Source organism: Malaclemys terrapin, chromosome 14, assembly GCF_027887155.1.
Source record: "Malaclemys terrapin pileata isolate rMalTer1 chromosome 14, rMalTer1.hap1, whole genome shotgun sequence".
NCBI lineage: Eukaryota > Metazoa > Chordata > Testudines > Emydidae > Malaclemys > Malaclemys terrapin.
In genome coordinates this window covers 20993350-21013433 of record NC_071518.1, presented here as the reverse complement: position 1 = coordinate 21013433, position 20084 = coordinate 20993350, and the positions used below count along the sequence as shown (strand labels likewise).

Genomic DNA, 20084 nt, shown 5'->3' with positions numbered 1-20084 from the left:
GCCCCCACAAAGCTACATTGCTCAGGCTTCGGCTTCAACCCCAAGTGACATGCAGTGGGGCTTTGGCTTTCCGCCCTGGACCCCAGTGAGTCTAACGCAGGGATGGGCAAACTACGACCCATGGGCCGCATCCAGGACACCAGCTGTTTTAATCTGTCCCTTGAGCTCCCACTGGGGAATGGAGTCTGGGGCTTGCCCTGCTCCGGCACTCCAGCCAGGGAGCAGGGTCGGGGGCTGCTCCGCACAACTCCCAGAAGCAGTGGCATGTGCCCCCTCCGACTCTAGCCTCCTACTCATAGGGGCAGCCAGGGACTCCGCTCCGCATGATGTCCCTGCCTCAAGTGCTGCCCCTGCAGCTCCCATTGGCCAGGAACTGCGGCCAATGGGAGCTGCAGGGGTGGTGCAGCACACAGCAGAGCCGCCTGGCCGCACCTCTGTGTAGGAGCTGGGGGGAGGAGAAAGACATGCTGCTGCTTCTGGGAGCTACTTGAGGTAAGCGCTACCTGGAGCCTGCACCCCTGACCCATCTCCCCTGCTCCCCAAGCCCCTGTTCCAGCCCTGGTCCCCCTCCCACCCTCCGAACCCCTCAGTCCCAGCCCAGAGCACCCTCCTACACCTTGAACCCCTCATCCCCAACTCCATCCCAGAGCCTGCACCCCCAGCTGGAACCCCTTCCCACACCCTGAACTGCTCATTTCTGGCTCCACTCCAGAGCCCTCACCCTCTCCTGCACCCCAACCCCAATGTCGTGAGCATTCATGGCCCGCCATACAATTGCTATACCCAGATGTGGCCCTCAAGCCAAAAAGTTTCCCCATCCCTGGTCTAACGCTAGCCCTGCTTGGCGGACTCCCTGAAGCCTGTTCATGGCCCCCAGGGGGCCCCGGACTCCTAGTTGAGAACCACTGACTTAAACCTTCAAATCAGGCAACTCACAATTAAACCTGGAAAATGTATGCTTCAAACACTGGAGGCTCATACAGATGATCCGAGTTGTGATTCTTTAACATAAGGTTTGAAGACCTCTGATAGGGGATCATATCTGCACAGTATAAAAACAAGTAAATTACATGTGGTGTCAGAGCTTTAACTGAAACCATTTTTGGCTTTTGTAGATGTAAGTCAGATTCACACAGTGCTACCTTCAAAATATCTTTTGTTTTGTTGGTTTGTTTATGTAAATGAAGGACAAAGGGAAATTTTCATGGAAATGCTTGAGAGTTCACACCATTTGTTTTTATTTTTGTTAGGGTCACGTTTTCAATCTGCAACCTCCGATTTTGTGCCTGCAAAATTGGGTCCACCTGCATTTGTGCACACACTTTGAATAGGTGGGCAGCCAGTTTATCCAATTTGCAGAGATGTAAATAGGCCAAATACAGCTCTGGTGTAAGTTGACAAATCCATTGTCTTCAGCTTCATTGAATCACACTTGCTTATATCTCATTTTGAATTTTGTCCAGTGCGACAGGTAGCCACTTTTATTGGATATGCATCCACATCACAAAAAGCAGGATTACTGAAATCAACTTGAAAAAGATTTTAAAACAAAAAGTGCACATGAGCAGTAAACTGAGTGCTTTATTTAGAAATGCAGTCTCTGCATTATATAGTCTATAGTCTTGTTCTGATGTCAGCAGGTGGTCATCTGCAATTCAAAGCATGACATCATCATCAGAGACTGCTTTGATCAATGATCAGCCTCAGAGTGGAAGTTTATTCAACTTGAAATGCAGTTTGAAAAAAATAAAATAAGCAGCCAAGTTCAGAAGTTTAAAGAAAAAGATTTGATATCTTGCTTTGTGAGCTAACAGTCACGCTGTAGTTCATTAATTAAAAACAAAACCCTGGAGGGTGTTCCAAACTCTTTGTAATTTAGATTTATAAATTAGATATGGTGTTTATCTAGATCTGTATGAGATCATAGGGCTGTTTTAAAAACTGCAACTTTACATTTTCCCCTTCAAACAGAGGCTTTTTCATTCTATATGTAACTAAAAGATTGCTACACCAGAAAATCACAAGTAGAGTTTCCATAAAGTAGTTTGAGAACAAGGCTCTAGTTATGTACAAGTCCTAGACCTCACTAGTGATGGTTCTGAAATCCATTTAAAATACATAAGTAGAATGGCAAGCTTCACAATCCCAGAGTGAACGTGTTTTTCTTCTATACGTTTACACAGGTGAAAAGCTATGGAAGAGACTTTCACTTACAGTGGGTGGAACTGTTGCCATATCTCTTGGACTTCTTACTTCTGTTTACGTTGCTACTCTACACGAAAATGACCTGTGGTTTTCCAATATTAAGGTAATGAAATGATTTTGATAATTACATCAGTGCTTTCCTAGGACACTGTTTGCAACATGAATATTTGCAGTAGGCTATATACTTAAAAAAAAAAAAATCTATTTGTCTTGTCACTCATACTGAAAATATAGAATGTTCTATCTGAAGACAGGTGTGGAGGATGAGAGAGTGCGCGGGATAGCACACATTTCCCATTTTAACTTTTTCCCCTACTTTCTCACACTGAAAACCTTTCAATCACTTCCATAAGTACCTTTTTCCTAACTATGCTCTAAACCAGTGGTTCCCAAACTTGTTCCGCCGCTTGTACAGGAAAGCCCCTGGCGCATCCGCAGGTTTGGCCGATCGCGGCTCCCAGTGGCCGCGGTTCGCCACTCTAGACCAATGGGAGCTGCTAGAAGCAGCGCGGGACAAGGGACGTACTGGCCGCCGCTCACAGCAGTTCCCATTGGCATAGAGCGGCGAACCGCGGTCACTGGGAGCCATGATCGGCCGAACCTGCGGACACGGCAGGTAAACAAACCGGCCCGGACTGCCAGGGGCTTTCCCTGCACAAGCGGTGGAACAAGTTTGGGAACCACTGCTCTAAACACACAACAGTCTTCCATTATGTTCCTGCTATATTAACAGTAGCTCAAATCTTGCCTACAAATGATCACCTAGAAAAAGTCAAACACTGATTTCTCAACATTTTAAAAAGTATTTTAAGAAAAGAAATGCCTTCCCCAAATCCTGGCATGCAACAGTATTATCTCTGTAAGAAGGTCTTTAATCTGAATAAAGAAATATATCTATAAAGTGATTCTTCTAATGCAATTGGGGCACAGATAATCATCAGTAAAACAAAACTCTCCAAGTAAGTAATAATATTTATTTTCACAAAATAGCATCCTTTATCTGAAAACGTAAAAGCACTTTTCAAACATTAATTAAAGACCTGTGAGAGATGGGATTATCACCATTTTACAGACTAGTAAATTGAGGCACGGGACAGGGAGGTCACTTAAGTCATTGGCAGAATTAGGAATTGAACTCTACACTGAAGTACCCAGTTCAAGCTACTAGATCCGTTACCCTGGTATGTTTTTTTAATACAGTACCTCAAATGGGGATGAGATGAGATATGTAACCACTCCCATGCTTCTTTGAGGTTGTGAGGTGGGTCCCTTCACATAAGCGTTTTATTTACCTTTCAAGTAGAACAAACAGTATCAAGACAAATTAATCTTTGGTTTATTGCCAGTTTATGGAGCATAAATAATGACTCATGACAGTCCCCCAAAGAAAGCTTGTGTCCCATTTTCTGGGGCTTGCCAAATAGGTCTGTTGGGGGTATGGCTAAGGCAGCCAGAAAATGTACTGTTTCCCCATGTGTCCTTTCAGCGGACACCACATTGGAACTTAGTGGAGCCCACAATTGTACTTCAGACTGCCCCTGACAACTGGACCTTCCCCCACCCCCCTCAACTAAGGCTGGCAGTGGTAAAATCCCTTCCTTCTCAGGGCATGCAGCTTCCTACCCACTCACCACCTACAAGGGATGTGGTTGCTGCAGGGAAATGTACTTCCCTGTGCCAACACAAGCAAATTTGGCTCATCAACTCCCTAGAACACAGTCTCTCTCTCCAAGGGATCGTAAAAGATTAATCTAGCAAAGATGATTTAACACCTAACAGATTCTCTAATTAGGTAAAAATCCTGGTTCTCAGCCAAATCCTCTTCCAAAAGGAAAAGGCTTACCTCCTCAAACTCAGCTTTATGTAGAGTTAGTTTCACAGCCTCAGAAATACTTGTGCTGGTGGGAACTAGTGTGTATAGGATTTTTCCCTTTCCAAGAACCAGTAATGATAGATTTTTCCCCAGTATTGTTGCAGAAGAAAATAATTGTTATGCTGATGTCTAAATCAAAGAAAATAAATGAACAGGTGAGTTACTTTATTGCAAAAACACTTAGTCCTCACTGATAGGTACCATATACACACACACCCACACACACCATATTTTTCTAATAGATTAGGTAAACATATTTAGAGTATTTATACTGTAATATACTCTTATACAGTGTGTCTGAGCTTCTTTAGCACATTAACACCTTTTTGCATTTCCAAAAACATTTTCATACAGGTACTAAAAGCAGTAGTTACTAGTTACTAAAATAGTTACTGCCAAACTGCATGAACAACATTGTTTGTGGCAGCCTCATCTTTCTTTGGTTACACAGAGATGTATACTGTTGATAAACATGATGTTCACTTTTGACAGTCTTTACTTTTTTAGGTTAAATGGGTGTGTCTACAAATCCACATACATGACTGAAAAGATAAAATGTTTTATATTTACCTCTGAAAAATTCAGTAGTTTGTGAATGTGTTCCAACTTACACAAGATGGCACCAGTGACAAATATGTTTATCATCATAGTTATGTTGCTCAAAAATGGACAAAATGCACACCAATTTTTTCTTATTATTTCTAATGGATTAGAAATCTACATTGTAAAATAAACTTTAGATAATTTTCAGTGATACATTCTATTTATTGGAGTGTACTCTGTATGCAGGCTCACTTTGCATTGCTTCTAAGAAAATAAGTTTTCCATTTAGTAGATGTTAAGGGTCATATTTTCAGCGGGATTCAGATTAACCTTTAACTTTGTAAGCACAAATGTTAAACTTTGATTTGAATAGGCAGACAAGTATTTGCAAAAATAAACTTGTTATGAGCAGTTACCAGATATGCCTATACCTACTTGATCATGCAAACTTAGAGGCTATTTCTATAAATTTGGCTTAAAATTATTTAACATGATTTAAGAACAAAGGGGTTAGCCTCTGCTATTTGTGCTTTATTTGCCAATTAAGGAGGACTTTGGGATGATTCAAGCTGCAGCCGTGTGCACTCTTGCAAGGTACTGTATGTCCATCTATAATAAGACATTTAGACATAGGGGTGTCCATATATAGAAAATCTTTTTTCATTGTTTTTCAAATAGTATAGACTGTATACTAATATAGGCAGTGAAATTTAGTGTATAATAATTTAGATCTCAAAAGTTATTTTGAAAACAAATGGAAATGTCCATATTTTCTTTAACTTTTTATGGTTTGGCTGATACATAGATTCCTGCATATTCTAACTAAATTTCCTCAAAACTGTGTAGCAATATGCCTTATTTTTCTGGAGGTCTAAATGCTAGTTTTATTGCATGTAATCTAATCTTGGACACCAAAATTATTGTGAGCCTTTGCTAAATGAAATGCAGAGATTATTATGGGGTTTTTTGTTTGTTTTATTTACTAAACATGATGTATACTAGAAATGGAAGCCATACTAACACACAGTGTTGCATAACGCAAGGACCTAAAAAATTCTGTAATATATAGCCATTGTTGAGAAATAAGGGAAATGTCTATTATAAAAGAGAGAGTTCATTTTTTAAGAATGTAGTCATACATTTCTTTAAAATGTTACATCTATTTTTAAATGGCTTTGATTTAATAGGTTATAAAAAAATAAAAAGTAACTAGTTTTTACATTTGACAACGATAAATACTTTAATACATATAAGAATTCCATAAAGCCACCATGAGTGGGATTCACACAGCGGACTGAGATACCATGCTGCCTAGTGGAATTCACAGCTCTGATGTAGATGGCCAGGCTCCCTATACAATGCATAGGGAGAGATAGGCATCTAAAAAGGGGATTCACAAAAGCCAGCATACTGAGTGGGGAGCTGCCTAAGCTAGCTAATAGGAAATGCTCAGGAAAGTGGTGTGGCCTAAGCCTTGCTCCTCAAAAGGTAGTTAGACGCTGAAGTCCAGACCAGAGGGAGGTGTCTCCTTCCACTCAGGATTCACAACCATGAATTATTCTGATCCTCCTAAGACAGGTTAGTGATTCTTGTGAAAAACCAGAGAGGTGGTCATGTTCCCCTTATAACCTTAAGCCCAGTTGTTAGAACACATACCCAGGATGTGGGAGAATGGTTCAAACCCTCTGCTATCTGATGTGGAACAGGGGGTGGAACTTGGCTCTCCTGTTTTGCAGGCAAGTATCCTAACCATTGAGCTATGGAGTACTCTGGGGCAGCTCTCTCGCTCTCACCCTCCCCCATCCCCCTTCTGTTAATGCTGTTCCACTGTGTAGAAACACTTAAACTTCAATTAGATCAGGGGGACTGTAACCTGAGTCTCCTACCTCTAAGGTGGCCACTCTCCAGGATCGGCCTGGAGTCTCCAGGAATTAAAGATTATGTCATGTGAATAAATCTCCAGAAATACATCCAACTAAAACTGGCAACACTACCTACTTCCCAGGGGCATGTCCTAACCACAGAGCTATAGTCTCTCTCTCTCTCTCTCTCTCTCTCTCTCTCTTTCTCTCTCCCCCAATGAATATTAAGTATTTATACATAATGGAATAGCTCCAACAGGAGATATTGAGAGTCCCCTCTATTCCAGAATATCCTGGATTAGCCCACTGGTTAGGGCACTCACTTGCATTGTAGGAGGACCCAAGTCCATGCTTCACATCAGGCAGAGGTGGGGGATTTGAACCTGGGTATCCCACATCCTGGGTGAGTAGCTCTGACCATTGGGATAAGTGTTATAAGAGGGTTAACAGGCCCCACCATCATCTTCCATGCAGGTTTAGGTGTGCCCTGAGTATGCCTACTGGATTAGGCCCCAAAGGCAAGATAGGCAGGGGAATGTCAACTTTGTAAGTTCTGTGGGGGCTTGGGTGTGAGTTAAACTCAGAGCTGCTGTGTGTATGCCCAGCCACTGACGTTCAGGTGTGTTGAGAACTTAACAGCGGAAACTTAGGCACCATAGGAGTTTAGGTGCCTATAGGGTTAGGTGGCAGCTCAGCAGGGGTTTTGTGAATGCCAATGTTGCCTAAATGTTGGATTTTAAAAGGCACCTAAAGAATCAGTTAGGCACCAAAGTCCGCCTTGTGATTCTCACTCCTTGTCTCTCTGAATTTAAATATTTTAAGTCTCCTTCCATCTCACATCAGCTACAATTAGCCTGTTAAAAATTTGTACATAAAAACAGCTAATAAATTATATTTAATGCATTTAAAGAGGAGTTTGAAAGAGAAACAGTATTCATTGATATAGATATTAAGATATTTCATTTGTCAGACAGCATGAGATGGGATAAGGAGGTGGTAAGTTTCCAATGAGTTGCAACAAGTTAGATCTGCAAAGGGCTGGATTCACTACTGTAGTTTTACCATAGTGTAATTTCTTTGTAATCTAAAGTTCACTTATTTTGAAATTTGAGTTTATGATCGATAACAAAGAATATCCTAAGTAGTTACAAATAATTTATTTACATGCTAGAAATATATATACAGTTGGAGGGTGATGTTTGGAGGCCATAAATGCTGAGAAAAGCCTACCATAGTGTAGGTCAAATCGGATATGAGTTTGCAATATAATATAGAATCAAAGACAAGGTGACTTTTGGACTGCGTGGGGTGGGGGTGGGGAGGGAGAGAGGCTTGCGGCTTACCCCCCGCAGCGGGGCGAGCCAGTGCTTGTGGCTCCAGCCCTGCGGGGGGGCAGGGAGATAGCTCAGGGCTTCCCCTAGGGTTGCCAACTTTCTAATTGCACAAAAATGAACAACCCTGCCCTGCCCCTTCCCCGAGGCCCTGTCCCCACTCACTCCAGCCCCCCTTCCTCAGTCACTCGCTTGCCCCCACCCTCACTCACTTTCACTGGGCTGGAGTGTGGAAGGGGGGTGAGGGCTCCAGCTGCAGATGCAGGCTCCGGAGCAGAGCGAGAAATAGGTTCAGGGGGCGGGAGGGGGCTCGGGAAGAGGGTTGGGATGCGGGCTGTGGGGGTGAGGGCTCTGTCTGGGGGGGGTGGGCTCTGAGATTGGGGGTTCAGAGTGCAGGAGGAGATTCTGACCTGGGGCAGGAGGTTGGGGGGGATGGGAGAGGGTTTGGTGGGTGGGCTCCGGCCAGGTGGCGCTTACTTCAGGTGGCTCCCAATTGGTGGTGCAGCGGGGCTAAGGCAGGCTCCCCACCTGCCCTGGCTCTGCGCAGCTCCCGGAAGTGGCTGGCATGTCCGGCCCCTCGGTGGAGGCGCGGTCAGACGGCTTTGCACGATGCGTGCTGCCTCCGCAGTTCTCATTGCCTGCAAATCCTGGCCAATGGGAGCTGTGGAGCCAGTGCTGGGGGCAGGGGCAGTACGCAGAGCTTTCCTGATCACCCCTGTGCTTAGAGGCCGCAGGGACATGCTAGCTGCTTCTGGGAACTGCACGGACCCAGGGCAGGGAGCCTGCCTTAGCCCCGCTGCACCGCCATCTGGATTTTTAACGGCCTGGCAACCCTAGCTTCCTGTCGCAGCAGGGCGAGCCCCATGGTGGGCAAGGATGCTCCAGCTCATGGTGCCGAGACTTGCTGCAGGATGAAATTAAGCAGGGGGCCGAATCTGCACTGCAGCCCATAGGTTCCCAACCCCTGATGTACAAGTCTGAGCATTTCAAGGCCAGAGAAATGTCCCTAAGGCTAGGTCTACACTACCCGCCTGAATCGGCTGGTAGAAATCGACCTCTCGGGGATCGATTTATCGCATCCCATCGGGACGTGACAATCGATCCCCGAATCGACGCTCTTACTCCACCAGCAGAGGTGGGAGTAAGCGCCGTCGACAGGAAGCCGCAGAGGTCGATTTTGCCGCCGTCCTCACAGCGGGGTAAGTCGGCTGCGATACGTCGAATTCAGCTACGCTATTCAGATAGCTGAATTTGCGTATCTTAAATCGACTCCCCCCTGTAGTGTAGATGTAGCCTAAGTTAGAGGGAATTCCAAACAAACAAAGAATAACCTCAGTGTTACTAACACCTCAGGAATGGAGGTTGTTCGAAACTCTGAATTGTTTGTAATTCTGAACAAAATGTTATAGTTGTTCTTCAAAAGTTTACAACTGAACATTGACTTAATACAGCTTTGAAACAGTACTATGCAGAAGAAAAATCCTGCTTTCCTTTTTTATTTTTTTAGTAGATTACATTTAACACAGTACTGTACTGTATTTGTTTCTTGTTTGTTTGTTTTGTATCTGCTGCTTCCTGATTGTATCCTTTCAGTCCAAATGAAGTGTGTGGTTGACTGGTCAGTTTGTAACTCTGATGTTCATAACTTTAAGGTTCTACTGTAAATGATTAATGCGCTGGAGGGGACAATTTAAAGGGACAACTAAATTAACTAAATTTGATGAGCTTGGCTAAATGACAAATAAGGGAATATTTGATAAACAACCCTAGCTATTTTGAAATTATTTAGAGTGTTCTAGAGCAGGGGTGGCCAACCTGTGGCAGAAGTTAATATGTGGCTCCTTGTATAGGCACCGACTCCGGGGCTGGAGCTACAGGCACCAATGTGCTCAATGTGCTCACTGCTCAACCCCTGGCTTTGCCACAGGCCCTCCCCCAACTCCACCCCCCCCTGCACCCTCTCCTGAGTCTGTTGTGCCCTCATTCCTCCCTCTCCTTCCCTCCCCCAGAGCCTCCTGCATGCCACGAAACAGCTGATTGGGAGGTGCGGGGCGGTGCAGTTCAGCGGAGTTGCTGGTGGGCGGGAGGTGCTGGGTGTGTGTGTGTGGGGGGGAGCTGACGGGGGGCTGCTGACATATTATTGTGGCTCTTTGGCAATGTACATTGGTAAATTCTGGCTCCTTCTCGGGCTCAGGCTGGCCACCCTGGTTCTAGAGGTATGTAAAGTAGAAGTAAAGAAAGGTTAAATTGAACAAAGGAAGAATACAGGCTGAATAGCAGGAATGTTTTTTCTAACAATGAAATCTATTAAAACTATTAATAGGGAAAAAAAAGTTTACCAACCTGTAACCTTGCACATGATCTCTAATGTCCCGATCCAGTGCCCATAGTTCAGAGGGCATTGGACCAGCCTTTAAATCATAGTGAACTCTTAGGTAAAGTTAAATTAATATTGAAAATATCATTAAAATAGGCTCAACTTCTTGAATAAGTAAATTGCAGTTTTTGGATGCAGCATTAATTACCACAGTTTTTGTTGTTAAGTTTCCTAATATTTTAAATAGAATTTAGCAGTGAGACCACCAATTTGTTGGGCACGGTGAAGGATATGTTTGTTGTAAAATATTTTAAGTGCGCAGTCTGTTCTGTCACTGATAACAGGAATATTATTATTAGCATTTTCATATATATTAAAGGATGCTCTGTCATAAAGAATAGCTTTTTATTTAATAGAACTTGGCTCTCCACTGTGCTATGCCTGAGTTCTGCTCAGATGCATTGATAAAGTGGAACTATCAGGGAGTCAGTCATGGACCCCTGATTCTCAGCTGCTTGGCCCATGCCCAAGACAAGTTAAAGCTGTCAGAGGCAGATTTAATGTACATCACTTATGCAGGGTCTGTCAGGGCTATAACAGTGAAGAACTGGACATGGTGGTGACTCGGTCATTCCCAGTTCTCTATCATCTTATGCCAGAGAGGATCCCCTCACCTTTTCTCCACAGAGGACAATGCTGTAGTGAAAACCTTTGGCCCTAGTTTGGTTTTTAATTAGGTGGACCAAAGAATCTGGGTCACTTATTTTTGCGTATATACCCTTTAGGTTTAGAAAATGGAAGCTTTATTCTGAATTAGTGTTCCAATATGGTGCACTGATTTGTTGACATTTGTTGCTTGGTTAGAGAACTGTGCAGAAAATCCCCCAACTTTGTTCAGCTTCAAGAATTCAAAGTGAGAAGCATGTATTTTATACAGCTATGTACCATAACTCAAAAATAAAGAATTGAAATTGACATTTATGAACCTACTGCTAATGATGGCCTGGTTATAGAAATGTGGTATTGGTTCCACTGTGGAAGGCCCCTCTTGAAACCCAATTTTCAGTATCCTGCAACAATGAGAACAACTTTACTGTGTAACAACTGTTGCAATAAAGTACTTCTTTGCAGACAGCCTTCCTTCAAGAGGCTAGCAATAGCACCTTCTATGGTATGAATTAGAACCTTGATGATGAGTTAAATATACACACTCATCTCTGTTTATCTAATTTTGCCATGGGAATTGGAATAAGGGAAAACCAATCTTGTACCTCTCATCACAAAAATAGAAAAAAAGCAAGTATCCAAGGACCGTGACATATGCTATAAGTTAGATGCCATGAGAGAGAAGTCACAGAATAACCTTGTCCAACAAAACGAAGGATAATGTTTGCATACAATTTTAACAGTGGTCATAGGAGCCTACAGTCAGTTGTCCTGGCTAGATGACATTGAAGAAAACCCTGGGCTCGAGTCTCTTCTCACTTCCACCATCTAACTCCATTGACTTCAGTGGACTTACTTCCAATTTATGCTGGTGTAAAATGAGATCAGAATCCAGCCCATCGTTCTTGTGTCAGCTCTGAGGGAATTCTAAACACACACACACACACACACACACACACTGCCGTGTGTGTGTGTGTGTGTGTGTGTGTGTGTGTCTTCCCATGTGTCATTTCTGCAACAGCAAATGAACTCACAATTTACATTTTTCTCAGGGAATGAGCTCTAGTATGAACATCAGAGAATTAGAACAGAAGTAAAATTTGATTCTCCTTTCATATCAGTTTTAATCTAGTGTTATTCTGTTTACATCAATGAATTTGCACCAACAAAGATAAGATGATAATTAGGCACAAAGCATAAGCAGTATTTGAGTCCCGATGTTCTCACTTGTTCTGGCTAATCATGTGCTTATGTCTTCTCATTTCACATGCTAAATCTCTAATAGAGATGAACAAAGAAGCAGGAAGCTAGTATTCAAAGTTCATTAATAACCCAAGTGAACAGGTGTAATCCATTAGGAAAAAAACAAGCTGGATCAATACTTCAGTACTTTCTTCCTGAAGAAGTGTTTGGCCAGCTATATATGTTGCTTGGCACCCATACCCTATATCAAAAGTCTAATCAACATATGAGCAGGAGCCATGCCATTCTGACAGATGGACAGGAGGTTAACCAGCCAAAAGACCATGTATGTGCATTAAATATGTTTGCTGAGGGCATGAGTCACAGCCTGGAACATTAATAGCAGCTGTCTATATTGAGTTTCCACTTGTATAGTTGAAGAGATTTGCTAATCTGACTGATCTGCATTGAAATTTAAGACTTGAAAACAAAATATATATATTTTTTCAGCTACACAAACTATGCTTTGGCCTTGTTAAATCAGATCAAAGAATGCTGGATGAAGGCAGTCAGTGTAATTAGGTCCATATTTGTGCTGTTTTATATAAAAAGCTTCAATTCATTTTATCTGTTTTCCTAAATTTGGTATGATTTGCTTTAGAGGGTTGAGGAAACTTGTTCTGGAATCTAAGGACTTTCACTGTTAACTGTGACTAGAGCCCTTTTGTATGTTGTTTTCATTGCTTAATACTGCAATAAATGAAAGACTTGAGTTCAAAAGACTACAGTGAAAATGTGCCAGATAAGTATGGACTTTTGAGACAGTAAATGTTAAGTGAGTTTCCAGGGGAATTCGTTGGGAGAGAATAATGCAAATCCCCAACTCAGGTAATGCAAAAACCCAGCCTTTTGAAGCTATGCCAGTCAACCATTGTTGACGGTTTACCTGTTACAGAAGGCTGAGAGTAAAGGGCAAATCCGTTTAAAGAAATGTCTGATCTGTCCAGTCTGAGTTTTAGTTCTGGATCTAACATGGGTGAATTTGCAACCATGGGGAAAACCCAGCTATGGGTGTTGAAGGACTAAAACCTACCAGAGCCCTAGGGTGTAATAGGAGATGACATCTGTAAGCTTTTTTGCATATGTATAGGTTCTTTTATTGTTTTAATGTCTTTTCTCTGTAATACTTGTACCTTAAAAATAAATGTGCTTGTTTAGAAGGAACTGTGGGCAATATACTGGTTATAGCCCTTGGACAGAAAGTAAAACAGAGGCGCTGGTCTTTTTTTGGTATTCTAGCTTGCTGGGTGTATCACAGAGTAAGGCAAGAAATTGTGGAGCCTTAAAAAGGCATGGTTAGAAAGGAGTGAGGTGTGGGTTTCCACCAGGCAGAGGTGATGGCTAGGAGCTGGAAGACTTTAAGTGGATGCCATTTGTGGCCCACATTGGGGGAAAGACAGGTGCAATTGCCCTGAAACTGTAACAAATATTATTGAGCATGGTTGATATGTTGCATCATAATCTGCCATGGAAAATTCTGCTGTTCCTAATGTATGAATCACCATAGTCCACACAAACTCTCCAGTTGCATTCCAGTATACTAAAACATTACAGTGTCAGTGGACTACATTGACTTTGTGCCTTTTAGTACACCTCTACCCAGATATAACGCCACCTGATATAATATGAATTCGAATATAACACGGTGAAGCAGTGCTCTGGGGGGAGGGAGGGGACTGCGCACTCTGGCGGATCAAAGCAAGTTCGATATAAAACGCGGTTTCACCTATAACGCGGTAAGATTTTTTTTGGCTCCTGAGGACAGCGTTATAGCGGGGTAGTGATGTATTTAATATCATACTAAGCAAAACGAATAGAATTGAACCAGATCATAAGATGGGATAGCTGCAATTTCTAGTTTTAAATTCACCACTACTACAAAAAAGTTCTCTCAAAACAGAAGCAACATTTTTAAGTGTTAAAGTAGAAGGAATTTTTAACACTTGGAATTTATTAAGGGGGGGGGAAGGTAATCACAGAGGGGGATCTAATTAGCAAAAATGCATTCAAACATGATTAATATGTAATCCTTGCACCAGCTGTCTTGATCCAAATGCTATTTATATTTTACGACACAAACACTAGTGAGTTTTACATCTGTTTCCTGCTAAGATAACATCTGCTTTACTCATTCACAACACTTTTCCAGTTCGATGGCAATTTATACTTTTCTTAGTGTGCTATGTCAATAAAAATATATACTGTTATGGGTAAACACTGAGTGCATGTTTTACTATTGTATGTTCAACTTGTGCAATGTTTATCACAGAATCTACAGTGTTCCTAACATAAATGTTTTCTAAGAGCTCTAAGACATTCTTAAAAGATATTTATAAAAGTAAATTTACATGTGAAGAGTCATTTTGAAGGATGTAGGCTATGGCTACACTACAGCTTATGTCAACGTAAGTTAGAGTTTCTTCCGCCAACATAGCTACCTCTATGTGGTGGGGACTGGAGTAATTAAACCAACAGGAGAGCTCGCTTTCATCAGTTTAGAGCAGCTACATGGAGAGCTTCTAGTGGTTTATTTTTGTCTACAGTTGACTTCAGCAAAATGTGTTTTTTGCAACAAGATTCTACATTGGGGAAGAGGAAGCCATTTTTGTTTAGTTTTATGTTAGCACTGAACCAACATTGATTCTTTTTCAACATTAGGAGATTAGAGAATCAGCATGACTGTGTAAAGGAAATGCAAGTCTTAGGATGCTACACAATTAACAAGAATGGTACCATGAAAGCTGAAAAAGTAAGGCCATTCAGTTATTTCAGCAATGTGCTTTTATACAGGAAGATGAATTAATAAGATTAGCTTTAGGAATCTTATTAGGATTTCTTCATGTTGAGATTGCCATATGTGGAGTCAAAAATATAGGGATAAACCCTTTCTAGTTTTGTAAGCTATACAAAATTAAAAAAAAAATAATTTAGGCACTAAAGGTCACTGTTATTTGTAAGATAAAATGAAAAACTAAATGATTTCACCGCATGATATTTTGTTTTCCATATTTTAATTTGTCAAAGTGTGCTCATCCATGGCTCCGAGCATGCGTATAAACCTCATTAAGCGCACAAGACTCATGAACTAATGGAAGGAGGTGAATTCCCAAGTAGAGGTCTCCTATTGAAAATCCCCTTCTGTCTAAACTAAAGCATTGTAAGTTTGAATGCCTCAGGTCTCAGCTGCTGCAGCATCAGCCAAAGAGACAGACAGACAGACACACACACACACACACACACACACAAAAAAAATCAGACCTTTGAGATACTGAGAATTCAAACAAATGTAAGGCTTTATAGATTAAAACTAACACCTTAATTTGGAATGTGAAAACAAATAGGAGGCCAGTGTTGTTTTTAACCTATAAAGTTAAGTATAAAGTGTTGAACAGCTGGCTCCCTGCAAGAAGCCATTTAACAAATGGGCAGCTGCATTCCACACTAGCTGTCTCTTTACCCAAGGACCCATTTTTACAATTCTAACTCTGAGTAATTCTCTCATGTTGACTTTGATGGGTCAAAATGTGAGAAAGGACTGCTCATGTGAATAGGACTTACAGGATCAGGCCCAGAGTTTGCTGAAGCAAGTCATGTTCCACAGTATTGATATGTAAACATAAGCTCTGGTGAATGATTGTATCTTAAGTAGCAGGGCTTCTAACTTATTTGCAGGAAGTAGAACGGGAAATTTCATTCAGGACTGAATGTGGATTGTATTACTCCTATTACAAAGAGATGCTGCAGGCTACATCCATCCAACAAGGTATTTGTAATGTATAAAGTAAATTTTACTTTGCTTTGACAAAATGCTGTTTTTAATAAGTGAAAATAGAATATAATGTTTATGAAAGGTGCTGTAATAATCATGCTAGACACAAATTTGTTTGATTCATCCACAAAGCAGGAATAGTTTAGATAGTGGAAATATAAGCTTTGGAATGGTACATTGGTTCCTCCGATGTACCACCCAGTGAGAAAGTGAAATCACTCCTAAGCGTGATATTTCCGTACCTGTTTAGTGTTTTGCCTCATTGTTTTACTCAACAGTGGCTAAGCATTTGATATGCTGTAACTGCTTATTACAATAATTAGAATAGTCAATACTATGCTATGTTGTACACCCCACCACTTTTTTTTTCTGTATCCATGGTTTGTGTCATAGGTAGATTGTTTGGTGGAAGGGACTTTTTTTGGCTACATATTTGTACAGTGCCTAGCAAAACGGGGCCCTAATGCCTGGTTGAGACCTCTAGGTGTTCTTGCAAAACCGATAAATAATATCTACTATGATGCCTATTGGGATTATTTGTGGTGGTGTCTTGTCTTCAAAACACTGGACTGAGACTCCCAATTAATTTTCCTTATGCTACCTAACCACTAGTATGGTTGGTAACAATTTCATCAATGCCAATCTCAGCTGGCTTTAAAGCAGTGACCTAAAAGTGAATGGCTCATGATCCCAGTATTAATGTCCCAAGTGTAGTGCCCCAAACATCATTTATTATTGCAGTGTCCACAGAATCATGAAAATAGGCATAATATTGCATGTTGACATTCTGTATATTTAGTAATGTATTACATTCACTGTATAGCAGTCCAGTAATCGCCATTCTAAGGGTACGTAAACACTAATATTAAAAAAATAATAAATAATAAAAAACACCACAGCACCAAGTCTCAGAGCCTGAGTCAATTGACTCTGGGTCTAAAAATAATACTGGAGACCTTTGGTCTTGGGCCAGAGCCCTGGGGTCCAGCCCGAGCCTTAATGCTAACACTGCAATTTTTAGCCCTGCATCCCGAGCCCTGTGAGTCCAAGTCATCTGACCTGGGCCGGCCATGGTCATGCCATGAGTCTTAGGGTATGTCTACACTGCTCTCAAAGTAGGAAAATTAACTTTAATAAAAGTTTTAGATTTTAGTAACTGAACCAGATATTAAAAACATGTTTTGAATCCTTGACGTAATGCTTTGAAAAGTCTTCCATAAAAGATCTTAAAATACACTTGTGAACTTTTCACTGTACAGCTGAAAATATATTCTTCTATTTTAATTTCTCTTTTAACATTTAGGTTTACATGGCTTAATATATGACAATAAAACTGAATCTCTGAGGACAATTAACGTACTTGAAAGAATGAATGTTTACCAGGAGGTGTTTCTCAGCATACTGTATAGGATTCTTCCCATTCAGGTAGATATTTAATTATGGCTTTAAATAAATAACTATATATGGAAGCTTCCCAGTGAATGAGAAACCTAATTTTGGTTAATTTTTAAGGATAAATATATTCCTGCAATTGTTTTAAATCTATAAAAATAAAAACTACTTAGTTTTCAATGCAACCACACCTGAATATAATAGGAAAACCAAATTTTAAAGATTTAAAAGTGGTTGGAATTATCCACTTGTGGCTGCCATTATGGACTTGCACCTGCAAAAGGAACAAGACCCTTTATGGTCATTTTAAAGCTTTAAACAGTCTGTGTGTGTACACGTGCACATATGCGCTCAGGGTTATAAGAATCAGGATAGGTCTGGCCAAGTGATGCTGCGGCTGTGTGGTATGCCAGGACCGTGGGGGAACTCTTGTAACTTGCTTCATTTCACTAGAGGAGCAAATGTAGCCTTCCTACCACATTTTTCTGGCTCGCAGCTCACCTCACCCTTGTGGGTAAAGGGATGTGAAGATCCTTGTAGCTATTGCAGATGAGTTCCCTCCCTGTGAGTGGGCAGAGGATTGAGAGGTGGAGACTTCACAAAAGAGTGTAAGATGGGACTTTAAACAGGTAGTTTTGAAAGTGTTTGCTTAACAGCCCTTCTTATTATTATGGACTATCAGTAAACTACATTTAGGCACTTAAAATAGATTTTTGAATCACTGGGTCATAAATCGTGTAGTTTTGAAAAAATGTATTGGTTTTTATACCATTTTACTTGTCTTTAACATTGATTATTTGTATTGTTATTTTCAAAAGTGTTGAGACATTACCTTTAAATTCACATAAATTTAACTTCAATATTCCTCTATTTTACAGAAGTATTTAGAGCCTGTTTATTTTTATATCTACACTTTGTTTGGACTTCAGGCACTTTATGTCATTGCTCTGTATGTAACCAGTTGGCTTCTTAGTGGAACATGGCTTTCAGGTTTGTTAGCAGCTTTCTGGTATATTACAAACAGGTGAGTGTGAATTAACATGTGACTCTTCTAAAGGGTTAGTTTCTGACACATAAGGTTCAGACATATATTAAACAGTCAATTGCTAGGATTAAATTGGGAGTAAGGGAGAGCATAAAACAGCAGAGAGGCTCTCTCTCTTTAGATCAGCCAGATATTTAATAATAATAATATCTAATGTTTGAGATAGTCAAAAGTTTGAGGAAACTCTCTAAAAATATGGCATATCCAAGCTCTTTTGGGACCAGACTGAAGTGGGAGTTCCCAAGTGGCTTTTAGCCATCTATGTACTTCCCACATTGTGCAGCCCTTCTGTACCAGCCTCATATCCCCTCAGTGCAAGTCAAAGTACTCTAAGAGGTGCAGTGACTTATGCCAGATGCACCACAGCCCCAAGAGCTTAGGGTGACCAGAACTTATGTCCCAACCACTTCCTTTGTTCCCCTATAGATACACCTCTTGCATTGTGGGTCAGGGAAAAGGTGGCATAGGACCTGCTATGGCACCTAAGGATTCCCTGAATCGAGGATTCCTGAAGGGATCAGATTAGCTGCTTTGCATTGCCCTACCACCAGCTTGAGTGAGGCTGGCTCTTGAACTTTCAGTTGTTTTCTGAAACTTAAGAAAATAGAAGTATAATGTCAGTACTATCAAAGCTGTCCCAAAGGTGTTTAAAATTACTTTCTCCTCTAGAGCACTAAAAACACTAGATAATGATAATAAGGACTCACTTTGTAACTGATTTGCTTACAGTCAAACTCCTTTACAGTAGTCACAACTGCTGATTAACATTTCAAACCGTGGATAGTAGTTCATGTATTTATTTAAGAGGTCATTTTTTCCCACATATGGAAGACTTGGAATGGACTTGTTTTCTCTCCAACTGTCTAATAAATAGTGTACAGTAGAAGGATGTTACTTATCCAGATAAAATGAGTAGATGGGACCAGTTTGGATAATGGGGAGTTTCTGTCCAAAGGGTGTACATCTAGGGTCATGGAATTACTGTTTGAAGTACTAGGGTCTTGCAGGCAAGAATGGTTCAGATAAACAGGTTGTTATATTTTCCACTTACTTCAGCTACATAAGGAGAAATGGACATGGGATTATTTACATTTGTCTGACATTCTGGAAATGACTGTGCTGGGTGGTTGCCCTTGTCTTTTGATAATAACACTTCCAGTGTCAGAATGTTTCAGGAAAGGCAAGAAGTCTCTTGCTGTCCATTCAATGGGATTCAGTCATGCCATTAATACAATGCACTTGAATTATAGTGAGGAAAATGCACTTGAATTACAGTGAGGAAAATGACGGCTATCTATTCAGCTATGCCTCCTGAAAGCCAAACTGAGGAGAAAGATATTGCCATTGACCTGAAAAGTACCAACACTTTTCTTTAGATTCCCCTAACTCTGCTCCCCAAGAGGAGGTTTGGCTCCACAGTAACAGCTATCTGAAAACAAGTGGAGTTAAAGATTCAAAAGGAAGAAAGTTTGATCATGAATGAACTAATCCCTGGATGCTCCTCTTGGAGAGTTTTCAGGGCTGGGGATGTTCAGAGGACTCTCCATTTAGGAGTCTGGTCAGAAACAATTTGCAGGAGCCTAGATATGATTTTCCAAATACACTTTCAATTTTAATTGAAATCTTCTGTGCAGGAGACTGGGTTTTGGTTGCATTTATGAATCTCTGCATTTGTTTTGTGCAGAATAGATACCACAAGAGTAGAATTCACCATTCCATTAAGAGAGAACTGGGCACTGCCATTCTTTGCAGTTCAGATAGCAGCAATCACATACCTATTCAGATCTCATTTACGACCTCTTCATGAAGTAAGTATTTCTAACATATTTGATATAACAA

At 41.0% G+C, this 20084-nt stretch overlaps 1 protein-coding gene across 4 annotated transcripts in view; it reads left to right on the top strand.

Annotated features, from left to right (window-relative positions):
* The window catches only part of DPY19L3 (dpy-19 like C-mannosyltransferase 3), a 49825-nt gene that overhangs the window by 830 nt on the left and 28911 nt on the right, over positions 1-20084 (top strand). For 3 of the 4 annotated variants that reach the window (XR_008447077.1, XM_054048635.1, XM_054048634.1), the window contains exons 2-6: positions 2184-2308; positions 15712-15802; positions 17112-17233; positions 18079-18224; positions 19930-20053. Coding sequence is in view for 3 of the 4 variants with exons in the window: in XM_054048635.1 (XP_053904610.1) it covers positions 2184-2308; positions 15712-15802; positions 17112-17233; positions 18079-18224; positions 19930-20053 (608 nt within the window). In the remaining variant the exon portion in view is untranslated. Of the gene's footprint in view, positions 1-2183; positions 2309-5103; positions 5216-15711; positions 15803-17111; positions 17234-18078; positions 18225-19929; positions 20054-20084 lie in introns of those variants that run through there. The other variant, XM_054048636.1, reaches the window with a different exon arrangement.